The sequence below is a fragment of the Sitophilus oryzae genome, unplaced genomic scaffold, assembly GCF_002938485.1.
Source record: "Sitophilus oryzae breed Bouriz unplaced genomic scaffold, Soryzae_2.0 scaffold_359_pilon_pilon, whole genome shotgun sequence".
Classification (NCBI taxonomy): domain Eukaryota; kingdom Metazoa; phylum Arthropoda; class Insecta; order Coleoptera; family Curculionidae; genus Sitophilus; species Sitophilus oryzae.
The window spans coordinates 739,506-759,750 of record NW_022146928.1 but is presented as its reverse complement, the minus strand read 5'-3'; the positions used below and the strand labels follow the sequence as shown (position 1 = coordinate 759,750).

The 20,245-nt window shown below is 32.2% G+C and overlaps 1 protein-coding gene across 1 annotated transcript in view; it reads left to right on the top strand.

The window, feature by feature from the left end:
- Positions 1-20,245, top strand: part of LOC115885064 — a 28,701-nt gene extending 8,456 nt beyond the window's left edge. Inside the window, exons 2-8 of the mRNA XM_030903826.1 lie at positions 12,442-12,565; positions 12,639-12,834; positions 13,648-13,774; positions 14,395-14,541; positions 17,299-17,540; positions 17,981-18,211; positions 19,925-20,245. Of these exons, the coding sequence (XP_030759686.1) occupies positions 12,446-12,565; positions 12,639-12,834; positions 13,648-13,774; positions 14,395-14,541; positions 17,299-17,540; positions 17,981-18,211; positions 19,925-20,196 (1,335 nt within the window). The 5' untranslated portion in view covers positions 12,442-12,445 and the 3' untranslated portion in view covers positions 20,197-20,245. The remainder of the gene's footprint in view (positions 1-12,441; positions 12,566-12,638; positions 12,835-13,647; positions 13,775-14,394; positions 14,542-17,298; positions 17,541-17,980; positions 18,212-19,924) is intronic.

Genomic DNA, 20,245 nt, shown 5'->3' with positions numbered 1-20,245 from the left:
GATATCTAATAGTTGATATTATTAATTATATTAATAATATACTGTATCAACCCTGAAAAAAAAACAACGCAAAGTTGGCTTGCAAAGGATGATCGATAACATATTGCGTTTTTAACAAAGTGTCACAATATGACATTGCCAGATCTATTGTTTTACATCACTTGACGTTTAAAATCATAGGCTACTGGTTAAAATCAAGAAAAATATACGGTTTAAAACTAAATTTTAAATAACTTAAAAACGATTTATTTTAGGTATAGGAACATGTATAGTAAAAAGGTAACGAATTGAAATTCCTTTTCACTAGTAGAATAAAAAAAGTGGGTTTACATTTGAAAAAAATGATTTATGATACTTTTTGAATCGCTCAATTTCATGAGCTGCAGCCATTATTATATGACATTCAAACAATTTAATTTTTGAAATAGATAGGCGCATGTCTTCTCTTTATGGCACAGTAGCTGTGGTTATCACTAAATTTGACGTTTAGACTATACACATATTTCTGTCATTCAGTTTTTTTCGTCCAAAAATTTTAAATATTTTTTTTCTCAAAAACGGTTAATGTTAGGTATAGAGTGTTTGATATCATATCAAAATACATAAAATTTTACATAGAATTTAAGTATGTAATAAAAAATGAAGGCACCCGTTTAAAATAAGAAAGTTGTCGTCAGCTTCCGGTATATCCGGAAGTGCCGCCATATTGAAAATATTTTTAATCGATAAATCTCGTTGTGAAACAATGATGTGCAAAAAATCTCCGGTCTAGGAATTGTGGTTCTCTAGAAACTTCTAATGCACGCTCAGCCTGGGACACCCTGTATACACTAAGGTCAATGCCACTGATCTATAATAAAATAATAGCAATTATTGTAAAGAGGTATCCACTGTGACGAACAATCATGATTATATTTCCCGAAGGACTTTTAAATAGCGTGATTGATGTGACATTTTTGTTACTTTCCTTTAAATAACATACCCTATTAAATGCATTAAATAATACATTTAATTCTCTAACTCAACGAATTATATCACAAAAGTGTTCGAAGCAGAGAAGAACAATCGTAATTCTTCTCTGATTCGATGGGTCCAGGGAAACATGATAAGCACCATTTCACTGGTTTTACAGGAGAGCACCGTACGACTGCGGCTAGTAGTTATCAGATACTTGCCGTGTATTCTATATTTTTACTAGGCATATATCATAGGATTTAATACTATAATTATAAATTTATTCCCATTTTCCAAATGGGATGCCTTTTATACCACTTAACATATTTCTCCAAAACCTTTCGACGTCTATTTTAAGAATTTTAAATAGCTATAGTGACCTATTTTTTTATCTTTTGATTAAAACATACACAATTAGATATTTCTTACCTTAACGATCAGACTAATACCTATGATCAAAATAATCAGATTCTTTAAAGATACGGTACGTTTTGCGCATAGGAAACCCTATGTTTGTACGAATAAATGAAGAAAGAAAAAGTATTTTCATAGCGGCCGACCATTGGGTCATTTCCGGTTGTTCTTTGTACAACCTCAACACGCAACACTTTATAGAACTAAGACCGGTTATTTCAGCCACTCGAAATAGGTCTCCAGAAAATAGTAATCAATAAAATATCTAGAGTGTCTAACTATTTTCCGTAAAATAGCCGCTAAGAATTTAAGTAAATCCTATTTTTTAATCCTCAATTAGGGTTTCCATAAAGGCTTTTGGAAATTCCGGACAAGTGAACTCAGAAATCCGGTTAAATAAACTCTGAAATTCGTACAAAATCTCGACGTCGCGTCGGAAAAAAGAATCTATAAATTTATTTATGAACTTTTATAGGACGCAAATAAGAGCCCCGAAATCAACAAAATATAAACCAAAAAAACATTCACTTTCCAGGAGTGCACCAAAAGCGAAAATTTTGAGCGCCAAAGTATAGAAATAGGTACTTTGAAACATGCGTCGGTTAAGTAGAGCTGTAGCATCGTAGAAACTAAGTATAAGAAATTATTTTTTTTTCATAGCAACTGTTAAAATTGCCTTATATCTATCAAAAATAGTAGATAAAATAGTACTTTAACCCGTCTTTAACGGCAAGGGTAGATTAAATGATACTTTAACAGCGAGGATAAGTTAAAAACTTTATTTCTTCTCGCACGTTTTTTAATTGCTTCCATTTTTGAAAATGTTTGTATTCCTTTTCATAAATTATGCCGGATTCAAATGGAAGTGCTTTGGATATGGCGTTTGTCGCGTCAGCCTGAATATCTGTTAGTAATTTACTTATTTCGTTTTGAGCCATTTCTGGCTCCAATTCCCCAAATTACATAGAAACCAACGCCAACCCAGCACAATATTTTTTCTACTCGTAATAAATTCGTTTAGAATATCGAATAATTATTATTTTTTATATTCGAATAATAATTATTTATTCTTGGACCTATATAAGAGTATACCGCGATTTTGTAAGGGGCCCCTTACAAAATCGCGGTATTTACCTGGAACGGTCGCGGAAGTAACGTGGCTTATATTATGTGGAACCAGTATTCCCATCACTTTGTCATCATATATTGCCATTAAATATATGCAAACATTCGCTCGGGGATTGTTTTATTACGTCAAATTGCATTCGTTTTTCAATTTAAATGTATTATTATAAGCTTTAAAAAAATTGATGTTATCGTTTTTGAGGCCTTTTTGGAGCTGGGGCCCTTAATCCTCTGGTCGGGGCCCGTCGGATCCCTACATAAAAACGGCACTGCCGATGAATAATATATTTATATCTACAGTATGTCCGCGGATTGTAATTTTGTCCGGGAAAAATTTTTGCTTGTTCTAAAATGGTAATTCCTGTTTATACTTTTCCAAATTTCCATACCGTTTTAGACTTTGAGTTTTAGAGAAAAATAAAAAAAAACATGAAAATGTTGTTGAATTTTTGAACTAGTAAAAATAAAACGCCTTTCTATGGTAATATTCAATTAATTTTTAATTATTTTAATTAAAGTTATATTTTTTGCTGTTTTAAAATGTTAAAGAAGCACAAAATTTATTTAGTTCAACGCTACGGAAAAGGTGATAATAGCTATCGGAAAAATGTGATATTTTAACATCAAAAAATATGACGTAAATCAAAATTAATTATAACGATTTATCAAAAAATGAGATCGAAATTATATTACCATAGCCTTTTAGTTTTTTTAGGTTTTTTTTGGGGAAAAATTACGTTAAAAAACTACATTTTTATGTTTTTTTTTTATTTTTTCTATAACGGTATGGATATTTAGAATATTATAAACGCCATTTTACAACAAGCAAAATTTCTTATGAAGAACGCATTTTTTTCAAAAAGTCAATAATTAAAAAGTTTTTCCTCTTGTAATCTGTGTCTGTCTTTTCCTCTGGGTGTCCCAGAAATAAGTGCTAGTATTTTCACTGGTAGTATAGTTCAACCCCAGAAACACGCATATGAGGTTTTTTTCGCGAAAAAAAAATTGAAAACTTCCCAAAAATTTTTTCGAAAAATGTTTTGGGATTTTTTTTTACTTTTTAGTTAAAAACCATAATTTCTTGTTAATATGACAACATAGGTATTAAATTAAATTTACAAGAAAGAAAATCCAGAAAAGATCCGAACCACTGGATCTTTTCTGGATTTTCAAAATTTTAACAAATTTTCGAAGTAAAATAACTCCGTTTAGCTTTATTATATTATAGCTTTTAAAAAACGTTTTCGTACACTCCGTTATTTTGGACTTATTTGAAAAACGATAAAGAAAAAATATGTTTCTTTTATCTACCATCCCTTAAAATACTTGCACTTATTTCTGTGACACCCTGTATATATATCAATTTTTATTACAATTATTACAGTGAGTATATAAATACTTGAAATTTGTCAACCATTATTCATAAGTCATTCAATCTTTACAAAATGTGCAGACCAGGGGCCACATTTAGCTTTGCCGCTCCGGGCCCCCGACAGGCTTAGTCCGCCACTGTTATTTATACATGACGATAAAATTGCATTATCCTCTCCCGAAATTAATTCACGAGGGATGAAATCGCGAGTGAATTAATCTTTTCGGTTGACGATAAAATGCCATTTTATCGTCTTGTATAAAAAATAACTAAAATTATAACTGTAAAATATTTTACTAAGTTAAATTGCAGTCAGGTTTCTCAGGCGTTTTTCCAAATCCGGACACCCAATAATATAGGATGTCTCAATATTCCGTGGACTTAGAACTACTATATATTTTTGGAATCAAAATAAGTTGGACATTGGACATACATACATATATAGATACATAAACAACCTATAATATAGTATAATAAGTTGGACATTGGAAATATATACATACCTAACCTAACACACATTGGACACAATCTATACGAAATGCTTTGTTTATCCATTAGAGGGCATCAAACTTTAAAAAAATAAACACATTTTTTAAGATATATTAACCGTAAAAAGGTTGATTCCCACTATACCTTCCGTTTCCATTACATATCCATTCCATATTCGTTCCGTATTTTTATTGTATTGACGCTATACGTAAGCTTCTGTTCCGTATCAGTTCCATACTTTTTATTGTACAATTTATATCATTATGTATCTTTTGAAAAAGGTACTAGATTTAATTAAGAGGTGAAAGAATAAATAAATATCAGCATAATGTTAACAGAGCTGGTACAAATGTAAGAACTTGACAACGATGTTTCCGATAGGTACACTTCAGTCCGTCCGCCAAAAAAATGTATGGAAGGAAAGGATATGGAACGGAAGGGAAACGGAACGGATAGTATGCATTGTCCTATTCATTTGCATGATATAATATTTTATGAAATCGGATGGGAAACGGAAAGGAACCGATATGGAAGGTATAGTGAGAATCAACCTTTTTCGGATTTGAATGAGATTTTGGATGTCTATGTTTAAATATTAGAATCACCTGTCTTTTTTATAAAAAATAATAAAAAATCAATTGAGACAAGGTAGGAATAATATAATTTACTTAGGTGAGAGTAAAATCACCTCTTTTTTTAAAGTATTATTCACCAGAATTCTTAAAGAAAATCATTAGTTTTACTACAATAAAAATAGGTCTTGTGTCGTTGCGTGTCCAGCATTTTAACTACTTTCTTTGGTGACCCCGCAAAAACTATTTAGATATGACCCTGGATAACGGACTAATACAAAGTGATCTATGGGTTTAATGTTTGCAAATTACTGAACGTGTGAGTCAATGTAAAGATAAAATTCAGTAATTTAGTGGTCTAATAATACGTTCTTTGTCTGTTATAGGGTTTTCCAAACTATTGTTGGACGCCCTGAATTATCTGTTTATATAAAATACTTTATAACATTAATTATTTTGCTATACTTCTAGAGACAGAAAAAAACTTATATATATAAAAATTGTTAAAGAAATATGTTTGTTCAAATTATTATATTTTTCCAAAAAATTGTATAGTTGCGGAAAAAAGTTTAAAAAGGTTTTTTTACTTTTACGCCTAAATACAAAAGTACGAAAATATTATATATTATTAAACTGACATAAAGTGTCAAATTCAACGAGCATAACCATAGTTTCTTTATACCGGGTGGGCCAATGGAAACTTTCCACCCCAATTTTTCTCGTTTAAAATTAAAATTTGGAAAAACGCCCGGACCCGTCGATTTAGTTTTCGAGGGGGAAAAGAAAATATCATAAAATCACTTTTACACCTATAACCTCCAAGGCGGGGGCGGCGCCACCCCTAAATTCTTAAATGGAAAGGGGGCCGAGTGATACCTCATGTGAAAGGTCTTTCAATTCCCTTTTTAATGACATATATATCATGTACTTTCGTTCAGTAGTTTTAGAGATTTATTGATTTAAAGTAGATTTTAATTTATCAGTTAAGTGGTGAAAAAATCGGTTTTTATTTTTTTTCTCTCTCTGTATGAATTTTTTTGGCACACTATGTATACTAAAAATTAAGCTTTTAAATAAAAAAGCTTAATTTTTTTTTATTTTTTAAAATTTCTAAAAATTTTCCCGGCCAAAATCGAGCATTTTTCACTTATTCCGAAGTGAAAGATTTTTGGGCGTGGATCGATGCAGATTGATTAGTTAAAATTTTTAGTATACATAGTTTGTCAAAAAAATACATACAGAAAGAGAAAAAAAATAAAAACCGATTTTTTCACCACTTAGCTGATAAATTAAAATCTACTTTAAATCAATAAATATCTAAAACTACTGAACGAAAGTACATGATATCTTATATCATTAAAAAGGGAAATGAAAGACCTTTCACATGAGGTATCACTCGGCCCCCCTTTCCATTTAAGAATTTAGGGGTGGCGCCGCCCCCGCCTTGGGGTTTATAGGTGTGAAAGTGATTTTATGATATTTTCTTTTCCGCCTCAAAAACTAAATCGACGTGTCCAAGCATTTTTCCAAATTTTAATTTTAAACGAGAAAAATTGGGGTGGAAAGTTTCCATTGACCCACCCTGTATATAATTACTTACAAGGTATTACTTTTAATTTTTTTATATTATTTGAAACGTTTGAAATTGTTTAAAAAATTATTTGTGGCGTTTGAAAAAAATACCATATTCGATTTGTAGTAAAAATGATTTTTTGTGCCTCGCCTGTATGTCGTACAGCCAAAAAGTATCATTTTTATTCCTAATAAAACAATATACTATTTTTGCTCTTATATCGGTAAAAAATAAATTGGTAAAAATTATGACGTTCGGATTTTGTCCGGATTTTTGGGAAGGTTTATACGGGATGGGTGATACATATGATATGTCATTCTATTCTGAGTGTTATTTTCTATCGAATAAAGTAAAAAAATACCGAGGGTGATAAAAGTTGTAGGCAGGGGCGGATACAGAAATTTATTTTAGGGGGGGCCCAAATAAAAAATAATGCAAAATATGCCTTTTAGGGCGCCACTTTTAACCCAAAAGCCTAATATTTAACCCAATTTACAGATTTTAGGGGAGGCCCGGGCCCCATAGGCCCCCCCCCTCTGTATCCGCCACTGGTTGTAGGCATTTCCGGTGAAACAGGAAGTAACGGAAAACAAATGAATACGTCAATCAATCCTAATTTATGTCATATACTAACATACCAAATCTCGTTTTTTTTAACTGAAAAAATAAAAAAAAATTATAGGGGTGAGCCAGGGTGAGCCACTTTTGAGACGCACCCGGTATATAACACAGTAAAAACTGCATCAAAATCGATGCATTAGTTTTTCAGTGATGCTCTGACATACAGTCAATAAAAAAATCATTGATTTGTTATCTCTAGATCATTATTAGTCGTCTACGTATTAATTTTTTAAATTTGTTCCAGGTACAGGGTGGCTCGAATTCGACGCTCATCGTTGGTTTTTTTTTATTTTTTATTTCATTTTTATTTTTTATTTTTTTTTTGCATAAAATATTCTGATGATGGAATTTCCTGTACGAAACGTCGGCAAACATCAAAGTGGCTATATATAGTGTTTTAAGAGCGATGAAAAGATTTAATTAAATTGAAAAAAAAAATCAGGTCCGTATTTGAAAAAAATAAGTTGATGATGGTCGCCAAAAGCCGAAACGTCAGAGTCAATATTTAATCACACAGAGTTATAGAGCAGAAAAAGTGGCCATGAAAATGGGTTTTTCATTTTAAGTTATCTTAACAAATAAAGCCAGGAAATAATAGAAGACAAAATTGAAAATTCCGTTTTTTTTTTCGAATATATTCGGATTTTTTCAAAATGCAATACGGCAATTTATTGAGCATCAAATTGCGCAACTTTGCCTCCATTTAACCGATCCTGTATCTCTTACGGTTTCCGAAATCCCAATGATGGGCGTCGAATTCGAGCCACCCTGTACAGACTTTTCGAACTCGATTCCTTTATATGTATTGTACAGGGTGGTCGGAATTGGTCTGTTTTAACAGAGAAAACCTATTTCCTGGCTAGATAGAGCAAAACCGACATAGATATCATGGGCTCGATTTCTGAGACACATTTAATGGTATAAACCACCTGTTGATATTTTCACTGCCAACTGAGATACAGGGTCTTTTTGAATTTTTGACCATTTTGAAAATTGCCCATAACTTTTTTATTTTGCGGAATAATAAAATTCTGTAAAGACGTTCTTAAGGCACTTTTTTAAGCACAATCCAGTAGCGTAGAGAGTTTTTTTCTATGCTTGCTCTTTTTGTCAGAAATAATAAAAATATATTTTTTTTAAATGGAAATCATAGTTGGCTATGAACTTAAAAAATGCTGGCGTTTAACCATTTCGAACGATATAAAGTTATGGGTACTTATTTCTAAGAATGAGAGAAATATTAGGTTTTTCATCTTTGTATCGAAGTGTGCCTTGATTTTGTGTTGACCTAGTTGTCTAATTATTTTTTATCGCAATTTAATATTCTATATTATTATTTATCTGCATAATTAAAGACTTTTGGAAAGGTAAATTAACATTCTATATTAGTTTTAGTAATTACAATTGAAATCGATACAATAAACAAAGAACAGAGAGAAAAAAAAGTATTTTTTTGAGGGACGAATATAGTTTTCTAAAAAAATCATCTAAGATGTTCAAACTGAGCACCACATTTTTTTCGCACAGAGTTACAGCGATTTATTAGGCGAACTGGTGTAATAAGTCCAAAAGCTTGCCTAGTAGCCTTCTGCAATTCTTCTCTCGTCCCAATGGTTCTTCCCTTATATATAAGGTCTTTAAATTTCCCCCATAAAAAATCCGAAAGAAGTTAAATCGCAGGACCTAGCAGGCCAAGATATGGGGCCCCTTGTTCCAATCCGATTCTCTCTAAATTCTCCATTTAATGGCGTTGTAGTTGTTAAAACTAATATAGAATGTTGATTTATCTTTTCAAAAGTCTTTAATTTTGCAGATAAATAATAATATATAATGTTAAATTGCGATAGAAAATAATTAGACAACTAGGTCAACACAAAATCAAGGCCTGCTTCGATATAAAGATAAAAAACCCTAATATTTCTCTCATTTCTTCCGTAACTTTGTATCGTTGGAAAGGGTTAAACATCAGCATTTTTTAAGTTCATAGCCCCAACTATGATTTCTATTTAAATAATTATATTTTTTATTATTTCTGACAAAAAAAACAAATATAGAAAAAACTGACTACGCCACTGGATTGTGCTTAAAAAAGTGCCTTAAGAACGTCTTTAGAGAATTTTATTATTCCGCGAAATAAAAAAATAATGGGCAATTTTCAAAACGGTAAAAAAATAAAAAAGACCCCGTATCTCAGTTGGTAGTGAAAATATTAACTGGCGGTTTATGACATTAAACGTGTCTCAGAAATCGAGCCCATGACATTTAAGTCGGTTTTGCTCTATGTACTCAGGAAATAGGTTTTCTCTGTTAAAACAGATCAATTTCGACCACCCTGTATAGCACCAGGATTGAACCACCCTTTATATATTCTTCCTTCTATTGATTTACTGAATTTTAAGTGTAATGGTGTATACTTTAACTTAACACTAGAAATACAGCATGGATGAGATACTGCTTAAGAGCCATTAAGAAATAAAGGTTATACCTATAACTACCTATTACTTGTAACAAAATATGGTAGAACACCTTTTTATCTATGGGTAAAAAACATTTCTTGCAGTATCATCTATCTTCTAGAAAATTGCACTAAAAATGTGAAGGAAGCACACTATGTACTTACTTCGCAATTGATAAAAAGATAATAAAACATTAAAAGCCAACTGTACTTTGGAAGTTTCGTGCTTTAACTTAATTTATTTGGCGGATATCTTTTTCAATCGGGACGAATTTGTGCCAGATAAGAACCAAATTTATTTTCTAACAAAAGATATTTCGTGAGCATTACGCCATTTAGTATACCGCCTCCTTTAGTGGAAAAATTAGCTACATGAGAATTATGTAGAATAATCAATTACTGTTTATAATTAGACAGAATATTTCAAAGCAAAGAATTTTTAGACAAAATATTAAAAGTAAGTTTCAGAAATACGTAGAACAGTTCTGTATATTGCCTATACTGGGCGGTGTATCTTGGTTGGAACCATAGGAAATTCCATGCAAATTTTTAACTGTCCAACTATTGGCTCGCCTTCAGGTCAGGGGCTTTGAACACCCTCAAAAAGAAAAGTCCAGTCCTCCAACTCCCAGTGGATGACATACCAAGAATTTACAACTTTGAGAAACACCTGACTGTAGTATTGAGAAATAAAAAGGATTGGAAGAAAGAAACGCCTTACTCAGCATATAAAAGACCATACCATAACCTCGTATACTGATGCTTCCAAAACCAAAACAGGGACAGGGATAGGAGTATATTTGGGCCGAAAACTAAATACTCCGAACCAATGAGCACCTACCCCAGTATGCTTCAGGCAGAAATTTACGCTATCGAAAGATGCGTACAATTTATCTTAGATAGGAAATATCGAAAACAGGAAATTACCATCCTATCCCATAGTCAAGTAGCACTTAACGCGATCAACTCAATAACCATCAATTCGAAGGTCAAAGAATGCCTAGAGAAGCTCAACAAATTAGACAAAGAAAATAAAGTCCTCCTACTCTGGGTGCCTGCTCATCAAGGGACAGAAGGCAATGAAAAAGCAAATGATCTAGCTCGAAAAGGAGCGAACACTCCACTAAATGGACCAGAACCGTTCTGTTTTCCAAACGGGAACTAACTGAAAGCAGAACTGAAGAATCTGGAAGACTCCATCCGTAACTTGGAATGGGTGTCCTCCAACGGTCTAAGACGCTCGAAAAAGTTCCTCAGAACTTACGACCGAGAAAAATCAAAGGTTTTCCTTGATTTAAGTAAAAACAATCTTCGGATTGCCACGGGGTTTCTAACAGGACACTGTCTCCTCAACGAACACCTCAGTAGGCTGAAGCTGAGAAAAAACGGCGAATGCAGATTCTGTGGGAAAAATGGGGAAACACCAGAACACCTTATCACTGAGTGCGCCGAGACGACGACCATTCGTGCCATGAACTTTGGTACGGCTGATGTCGAGGATGGAGAGCTGGCCACTGTGGAGCTGTCTCAGATACTGGCTTTAGTTAAAGCCCTGAGACTGTATGATGAGTTATAACTCGTTATAACTAAAGAAAGGGGATCACACAATAGATCTATAAGGTCGCCGTGATTAATCCCCCTCCTAAACATTCTACATTGGCTCGCCTATTAATTTTACAGCGAAATCGTACATAGGTTTTTTCAAGGTCTGCGTATGCTGAATCATCATCATCATTTGTGTCGTACCTAAAGCTCGGGTACTCAAAAACTAACGAAGCTGACTGGCTGATATAGCTATATGATGCGTAGTGCTAGTCACACTAAGATACTACCTAGTAATACAGCCAGTTCTTGCAGAGCCAGCTAGGTTTTGCCACTGCTAAAGCACGTAAATGATATCCATAATATATGGAACACTATTATTACAAAAAATGTCTATACCTATGTGGCGGATTCATCTCTCCAAAAAATCCTATATAGGTATTTCGCAACTGCAAGAAAATCTACAAAATAAAATAGTTATTTTATGTAAACACTTCTGCGTTAATCCCAAACGGAAACTACTTGTCAGAAGTTAGGTTTAAAGATATACAAATTTGCCTAACGAACAAAAAAATGCTTAACGTTTCGGAAAGTTTATCTCTTTCCGTCGTCGGAAGCAAAAAAAAATAAGAATAAAGAAAAAAACTATTTAAAATATTTAAATTCAACTATTCTAGAACACTTTAGTTTTTTAAGACAGATACGTCTACAAAAACCGTTAAACTTCAAAATTATCAATTGCTACCTGATAACAATTACTTAATAAGGTAAAACCAAAAAACCCCAAATTTTCTGTATGATTATTTTTAATTTTTACGTATATTATGTTTATTTATGTTATGTTATTTAAAATCAAAAACGCGATTGCCATACATTACTAACATCTACAGATGCATGAGCAATACAATTATTTTTATTAGATTGTATTAAAAAAGCCTCTTTTATTTTTTTTTAGAGGCTATCGCTTCTTTCATTATAATTTTGGCGTTATTACAATTTATTCTGTGCCTTGTGTCCCAAGAATGCTGACAAATCATCGATTTGTGAAAATCTTCCTTTCTTAAATAATCTTTGTGTCCTTTAATTCGAACATTTAAGGGTCTAGATGTTTCACCAATGTAAAATTTATCGCATGGTATTTGGTATATTACATTTTTTGTTTGTTGTTCTGTATTCATTGGTTTAATATGTGATAAAATAGATCTAAGTGTATTTTGTGTTTTGAAAGATGTTCGTATGTTATATATATTTTATTTGTTATATACTATTATTATATATTTAAATAAAAAAAATCATTGCAATCTATCGTAAACTATCTTTTTAGGAATATGTGGTGGAACATTTTAGTTGCGCTTTTATTAATGATCAGTGCTGTTAAGGCACAAAGACGGGACTGTTCGGAAAATGGATATGACAGATGCGTCAGGATAGCAGATCCCTTGGTTAAGGTAAGCTTCTAACATTTAGAATTAATTTCGTTAATTATTGTATTTATTAAACGTAATTATTTAATCACTCTAGGAAGCTCATTTAGTATTTCCAGATAACTTAGATGACATAGATTTAGTTTGTCGCACCTGGAACAGATTTGTTGACTGTCTGAAAACGTACACTGAGAGTTGCTTCACTGAATCACAGAGAAAACAATTCAATAGAGCAGTTGAAAGTCCAATTGAAAGCATACATCAAATGTGTATGCATCCCGATTATCAAAAAGGTAAACAGGTGATGATCATTTTTATTAAAAATGTATAGGATGATAATTGAAAAACTAGCAATCAGAAATATAGCTTAAACATAAAATACTATCAGGCACACACAATTGTTGAATTTAGGTACATTATGTGTATTACGATTATGTAGCTAAATTCAATAATTTTTTTTTAATTTTGAAATGTTAAACGAAAATTTTGTAATTTCCAGACTTGATATAATCTCATTTTATACAACTATAACTGCTAACTTAAAAACTAATGTCAAATATTATTAAGTATCACAGTTTCCGCAGAATGGCATCGTTAAATGAAACCGAACACCTTGAAATTAATTAAATCGAATTGTTTAAGTGATATTTTCAAGTCAGTGGTTTCAGGTACATTATGTGTATCTCGATTTCTGCTTAGAATTGAAGGAAGAACCGAAATATGCAATAACACACAGGGGGTTCCATTTAAAAAAAATGAAACTTTAATGTGCCACGACTTTATAACCGGCCCTGTATACTTAAATTTATTACCCGGTAATAAATATTTAAAAACCCTATAACTTTTATATTTAAATTTAATTTTACCTAATAATCGACCGTTCCCATACATATCAGCGACCCTGTATATGTTTCAATCCTTTTTGGTAGTATACAGTATGTCCCCAGATTATGTACGGGAGTAACCATGGATTAGTTATTTTAGAACAAGCAAAAACTTTTATGAAGAATGCATTTCTCTGAAAATATTAATAATAAAAAAGTTTTTCCTCTTGTAAAGACAATCCGGGGACATACTGTATGTTATTTCTAGATTTTTTTTTATAGAATACCTACGACATGCCCCATGCATAAAAAGTACCATAACAGAAATAAGACACTGTGGATCTCACTATAACTTGCTGGTAGACCAGGTTGATCAAGGTGAAATAATATCAAAATCTACACTATGCTGGTAAATAAAAAATTGGTCAAGTGCGAGTCGGACTCGCGCACGAAGGGTTCCGTACCATTCATTATACAACATTAGACACTATATTATTATAAACTTTTTTTCCGATTTAGCTGAAATTTTGAATGCGCGTATAAGTAATTTAAAAAAAAATAAGAAACACATTACTAAAAATTGTATTAATCAATAATAAATATATAAAAAGTAAAAATAAATATGTAAAAATATGTAAAAATTAAAAAAAAACGATTAAAAAAAAGTCGCCTTGACTGGGATTCGAACCTGCCTTACTACGGCTCCAACGTCCACGCGGCCACCGAGGACTTCAAAGATTCTATGTAAAATTCTTACTTAAAAGATAATGTTTAGTGGAAGTACTTTTTTATTTATAAACCTTTATTTAATTCTTTTTTCAGTGTGTTCACGTATTTGTTCTTATAGCGGCAACATAGATACATTATGAAAATTTCAACTGTCTAGCTATAACGGCTCATAAGATAGAGCTTTGTGACTTGCAGACGGACGGACGGACGGACAGCGAACCCTTTTTTTACCCTTTGGGTACGGAACCCTAAAAATGACAATCTTAATGTTATTTCCTTATAGTATATTTTTTATAACAGTTCGCACGATCGGTTTAAGCAGTGTGTCCAACGCGAGACAAGAAGAATATGCGATAGAGGTGTTCAAGATGGTCCAGCATCTAAATTTGCCGTTCAAACATTGGACAAAGCTTTAAGATTTCTACACGATCAATGTATAAACTACATGTAAGTTTACAACTGGTGATATAAATACAAATAAATAATTAAAATATATTGTAATATACAGACTCCAAAACTATGCATTTCCATACCCATGTTTATAGGAATTTTTTTAATATTTTTTGATGAGGAATCAATGAGTACTTATTTAAAACTGTCGCATTTATAGTAACTTTTACCCTCAAAATTTCGAGAGTTTGTCACCCTGTAGCTACGAAACAAAGCAGAATTAGATCTAGGTTGATATGAAAAATAAAACTTATTTTTACGTGAGGAATCTCCCCACGAGAGATGGCACATGTTTTTTGAAACACCCTGTACAGAGTGGCGCCTCTCATACGCCGCGGAGGCTCCAAGGAGAACGACAGTTTGTATTGAAATGAAATTTTGTGGACATGATATGTAGGTTAATTCAGAGCACTTTTTAAAAATATAGAGAGTTCTACAGGGTGTCCCCAAAAAAAGTTACATATCAAAGTTGTGTTTTTTGTAATGGAACACCCTATATATTAATTAATTTTAGGATTCTTGGAGAAAAATAAAGGTGAGTTTTAGAAGAGAAGTATATGACTAAAATGCAAGGTTTTTGACATATTTGACAATTTCTAGAAATAAAGAACAATTTTTAAATTACAATAAAAGCTACCTAAATTGCAATTAACCCGGTATAGCCTAATATATTGTTAAATTAACAATTGTACTTTAGATCAAATTAAAACTTGATCCAAAAAGTTATACAGGGTGAGACAAAATTAATATTAAACATTGGTCACCTTTAAAAGCATGTTACTCTTTTATTTTAAATGGAACTAACTAAACCTAACCTAACCTAACCTAGCCCAGTATATTATTCCGATATTCAATGGAGAATTCATGTCTCTTCAAAATACTATTAAGGTTGCCTACCCCTCAAACATAGTTTTTCCTATTTCCATTTACATGATTTGATCGGAGTAGATCTTTATTATTTGATAAAATCTAGGTGGCTGTGATATGTCTGACGTTACTGCAACATAGCTGTCTAATTAGTCCAACTTTAACAACTACAGTTCGTCTGCTCGATCTGTGTCTATGAAAGGAATGCGGGCAAAAAACATTTAAATAAACAGCAATATAGTTTATACGTCGACTTGACGAGTACGTCACCGCAAATCGCTCCGCCCACTCATTTTATTGGCTATTGCAAATTTGTCGAATTTTTATTGATGGGACTCGTCGTCTAATTTTTTACGAAAAACATCGAGAGAATATCGTTTCCCCTCTCACGGATACTCCGTAGCCACAGAACGGACAGACGTACTGTAGTTATCATTTTGTGTCAGTTAAAACAAAAACATTTCTCAGAAATTTGCCGAAAATGCAAACTTATCCTACATCAGAGAGAATTGATATGATTCTATCAGTTGGTGAATTTAGTGTGCATTCACCAATTAATAGAATACTTAAATGCTCCTGATTTTATCTAGTCTGGGTTTATATGGGGATATGTTAAAGACAGTGTTTACAAAACTCGACCAACTACTGTCGACAACATGAGAAAAATTATTCTAGCAGCTTTTCGAGGTAGAGCTCCACATATACATTTTTAAATGAAAAGATCCTTTTGAAAAGACAATCATTTTATGCAGTTAACAGGAAAGGAAGCATTTTGAGTATTTGATTTCTACTGGCTAATTTTTGTCACATAGTTATAGGTTTATATTTAGTTTTAATTCTGCAATAACTAAAATATGCTTTAAACGTGTATCTTTTTATGACTGTTGAGTATTTTTTTCTACAATATTTAATTTTTGTTAAATTAACAAAACGTGTATCACACAGCCACCTAGATATTTTCGAATAATAAAAATCTACCGACGCAAAATCATAAAAATTAAAATATCTAGGAAAATCTTTGTCTGAGGGGTAGGCAACCTTAATAATATTTTAAAGATATATAAATTCCCCATTGAACACCCTAAAAATATATTGGGTGTTCCATTTAAAATAAGGGAGTATCTTGCTTTTAAACGTGACTAATGTTCCATATTAATTTTGTCTCACCCTGTATAACTTTTTGGGCCAAATTTCAATTTGGTTTAAGATTCAATGGTGACTGTATTTAAATATCAGGCTATAAAAGGTCAACTAAAATTTAGGTAGCTGTTATCGAAATTTAAAATTTACTCTTCATTTTTACAAAATGTGAAATATGTCAAAATCCTTAGATTTTAGATATATGCTTCTAATAAAACTGACCTTTATTTTTTTTCATAAAATCCGAAAAGCAATTAATATATAGGGTGTTCCATTAGAAAAAACACAACTTTGATGTGTAACTTTTTTTGGGGACACTCTGTATAATTTTATATATTTTTATAAAATGCTTTCAATTAACCTACATATGCTACCAAAATTTTATTTCGATATAAACTACCGTTTTCCCTGGAGCTTCCGCGGCGTATGAGAGGCGCCACCCTGTATATTTAATATAAGAAGAAGAGCTTATTGTAATATGATATGCCACAAATCCATCATTCTGAATTATTAGACTTCGCAGTTTTGAAAAAATGTGTAAATTTAACTATCAATAAAATATAAATTTGAAGACGTTTTAGAGTTACTTTAGTTTTTAACTCGCTATTTATCTAACAAATTTGTTGGATAAAAACCAAGAAAATCACTAGTTACTAGTTAATAAAACTGATTTCTGGTTGAGTGACTTATCATGTTATTACAGTAAGCCCTTCATATATTAACATACATAATTATTAATAATTTTAGACCCAATTCTGGTGATTGTGCAACTCCTCAGGATTCTATAAGATCATATTCCGATAGATCCGATCCAACGTCTATACAAAGTACAGTTTCCAGTGAAACTTACCCCTGGAGTACAGTACGTCACGATATCGGTTTTAAGGAGATATCACCTTCACGAATACCAAAAGTATCAGTCTCTACATCAAGTAACTGGGCTACATCGAACGTTCCTACAGAAGATTGGGAAAATTTTGTATATTCGGGTAGGTATATATCTACATAATCTATAAAATGAAAAACTATTTCTTGCAGTTTTTAGGTCTATAATAAAATTACATAACAATAAAAGTTTTTTGCCTTGAACTGCCTATAGAAATTAATTCCACACTGTGTTCGTCATAATAGGGAACAACCTGCTCTCACTACCGGTTCCGGAGCCCTACTCCATCATCAGGTGAGCTTGGGTTGATTCCACAAAATGGATAAACACAATGCAGAGTATCTAAATCCGACTTGTTGTCGAATTTCTATATAGCAGTTCAAGGCAAGAAACTCTTTTATTATTTATCTATATACATCTATATATTATGAATCTCAGGGTATCTTCAGTTACCAAAGATACTTTATATTTATCTATTTTTCTTGTTTTTTTAATCGTAAATATTACAGCATAACAATAAGTAGAAATAATTAAAATTTCTAGGTTCGTCTTCATTACCGACCCAACACTTAGGTTCAAGGAAGAGACCTTCATCATATGGCAGATCAAACAGCTGGTCTACAGATTCGAGCTCTAGTGTATCGAGCAACACTTATCCAATGCTTTCGGATGTCTCAACTACCGAGGATAACATCTTCCGAGAAAAATTTGCTACTGTTTCAGCATGGGATGTGTTTGAAGGGCTTAATAAGCCGGGTAGTGATCATGTGAATGGTAAGGATATACAGGGTGTCCCAGGCTAAGCGTGCACTAGAAGTTTCTAAAGAACTACAATATCTAGATCGGAAATTTTTTGCACATCACTGTTTCACAATAAGATCTATCAATTAAAAATATTTTCAATATGGCGCACTTCCGGAAATACCGGAAATTGACAGCAACTTACCTTATTATTTTAAATGGATATCCTCATTTTTTATTACATACTTAAATTTTCTGTAAAATTTTATGAATTCTGATATCTCTAAACTCTCTATACCTAACATTAACCGTTTTTGAGAAAAAAAATATTTAGAATTTTTGGAGGAAAAAAACTGCCTGTCAATTAAAAATCGGTGTAACCTAAACGACAAATTTAGTGATTACCACAGCCACTGTGGCATAAAGAGAAGGCATGTGGCTATCTATTTCAAGAATTAAATTGTTCGAATGTCATATAATATTGGCCGCGGCTGTCATGGAATTCAGCGATTAAAAAATTATCATAAATCACTTTTTTCAAATGGAAACCCCGCCGCTTTTTATTTTGTCTCTATCTGTCAACCAGTCATTTATATTTATCTCTGTCGCATGCATTAAAATACAAACCACACAGATGAAGTAACCAGGGCTAGTATATAAATAATAAATAATTTTAAATGGAACTCCCCATAGGTATAATTTAAAATTTGTTCCTCAATTTGTGAAAATGTTAAACTTGTCAATATCCGTACAGTTTTAACATAAGCTGATTTTATGAAACGAGCCTTAATTTTCTTTCATATGTGTATAGGTGTATAGGGTGTGACATTAAAAAAATACAACTTTCATATACAGGGTGGTCCGAATTGTATTCCGAAAACTCCGGCAGCATATTCTGCAGATAAAAATAAGTAAAAAAGTTCGTATAAATGAATGTCCTGAAATGCTTAGTTATGGAGATACAGGGTGTTGAAGTTTCATTTTTATTTCGATTTTTTTCCAAATAATTTCTGAAGTAACGTCAATATTTAGATGAAAATTGGTGTCTGGGAGAGAGTTTTTTGACATGAGAAACTTGATTTTGATGTCATGATACATTTCCGTGATTTTTTACGCAAAAAATGTCTCTTGGTAAAAATCGCTACGAGCAACCGTTCACAAGATATTTAGAATGGAAATAGGCAATATACGTCATTTTTGACAAAAAATAAACATGTCCAGTAGATAGTTATTTGACTGAAAATTTATGTTATTGACGACAGGTACTGATAATTTCGATTCCAAATATCTCGATAACCATTACTTGTAACGATGTTTACCAAGATACCTTTTTTACGTAAATGTACATTTTTTCACTCAGTAGTTTTATACAGATACGGACGAAAAGTTATTACTCTTCAAACCAGTTAAAAAATATGTAAGTGGCGCCCTCTACAAATAGGAGTCATATTGACATCAAAATCAAATTTCTCATGTCAAAAAGCTCCCAGACACCAATTTTCATCCAAATATTGACGTTAGTTTAGAAATTATTTGGAAAAAATCGAAATAAAAATGAAACTTCTACATCCTGTATCTCCGACTTTTTTACTTATTTTTATCTGCAGAATATGCTGCCGAAGTTTCCGGAATACAGTTCGGGCCACCCTGTATATTGCTGTAACTTTTTTGAAGTCTGTATGGGATTGAAAAGCACTGTATTACTATATTTCAATCACATTATTATATTTTCATAATTTCTGGTAGGTCCAACGCATCGCAAAACAAAAGAAGGTCAAAGAACTACAACATCAAGTTTTAACACTGCTCCAACGTCCATGTGGAATCCTTCCGTTTTACCATCCACTGAAACGTGGTATCCAGCTGCGGGAAATCAACTAACAAATGAAGTAGATGAACCGAACCAACTGGGGCTCACGAAACCAAAGAACAGCGGTACTACGACACATATTAATTATTTACTCCCGTGTATAGTCAGCCTTGTAATTTTAGATAAGATTAAAAACATTTTCTTGTAAATTTGTCGATACCCACAATCAGGGTTGGAAAAAATCATGATTTAAAAAA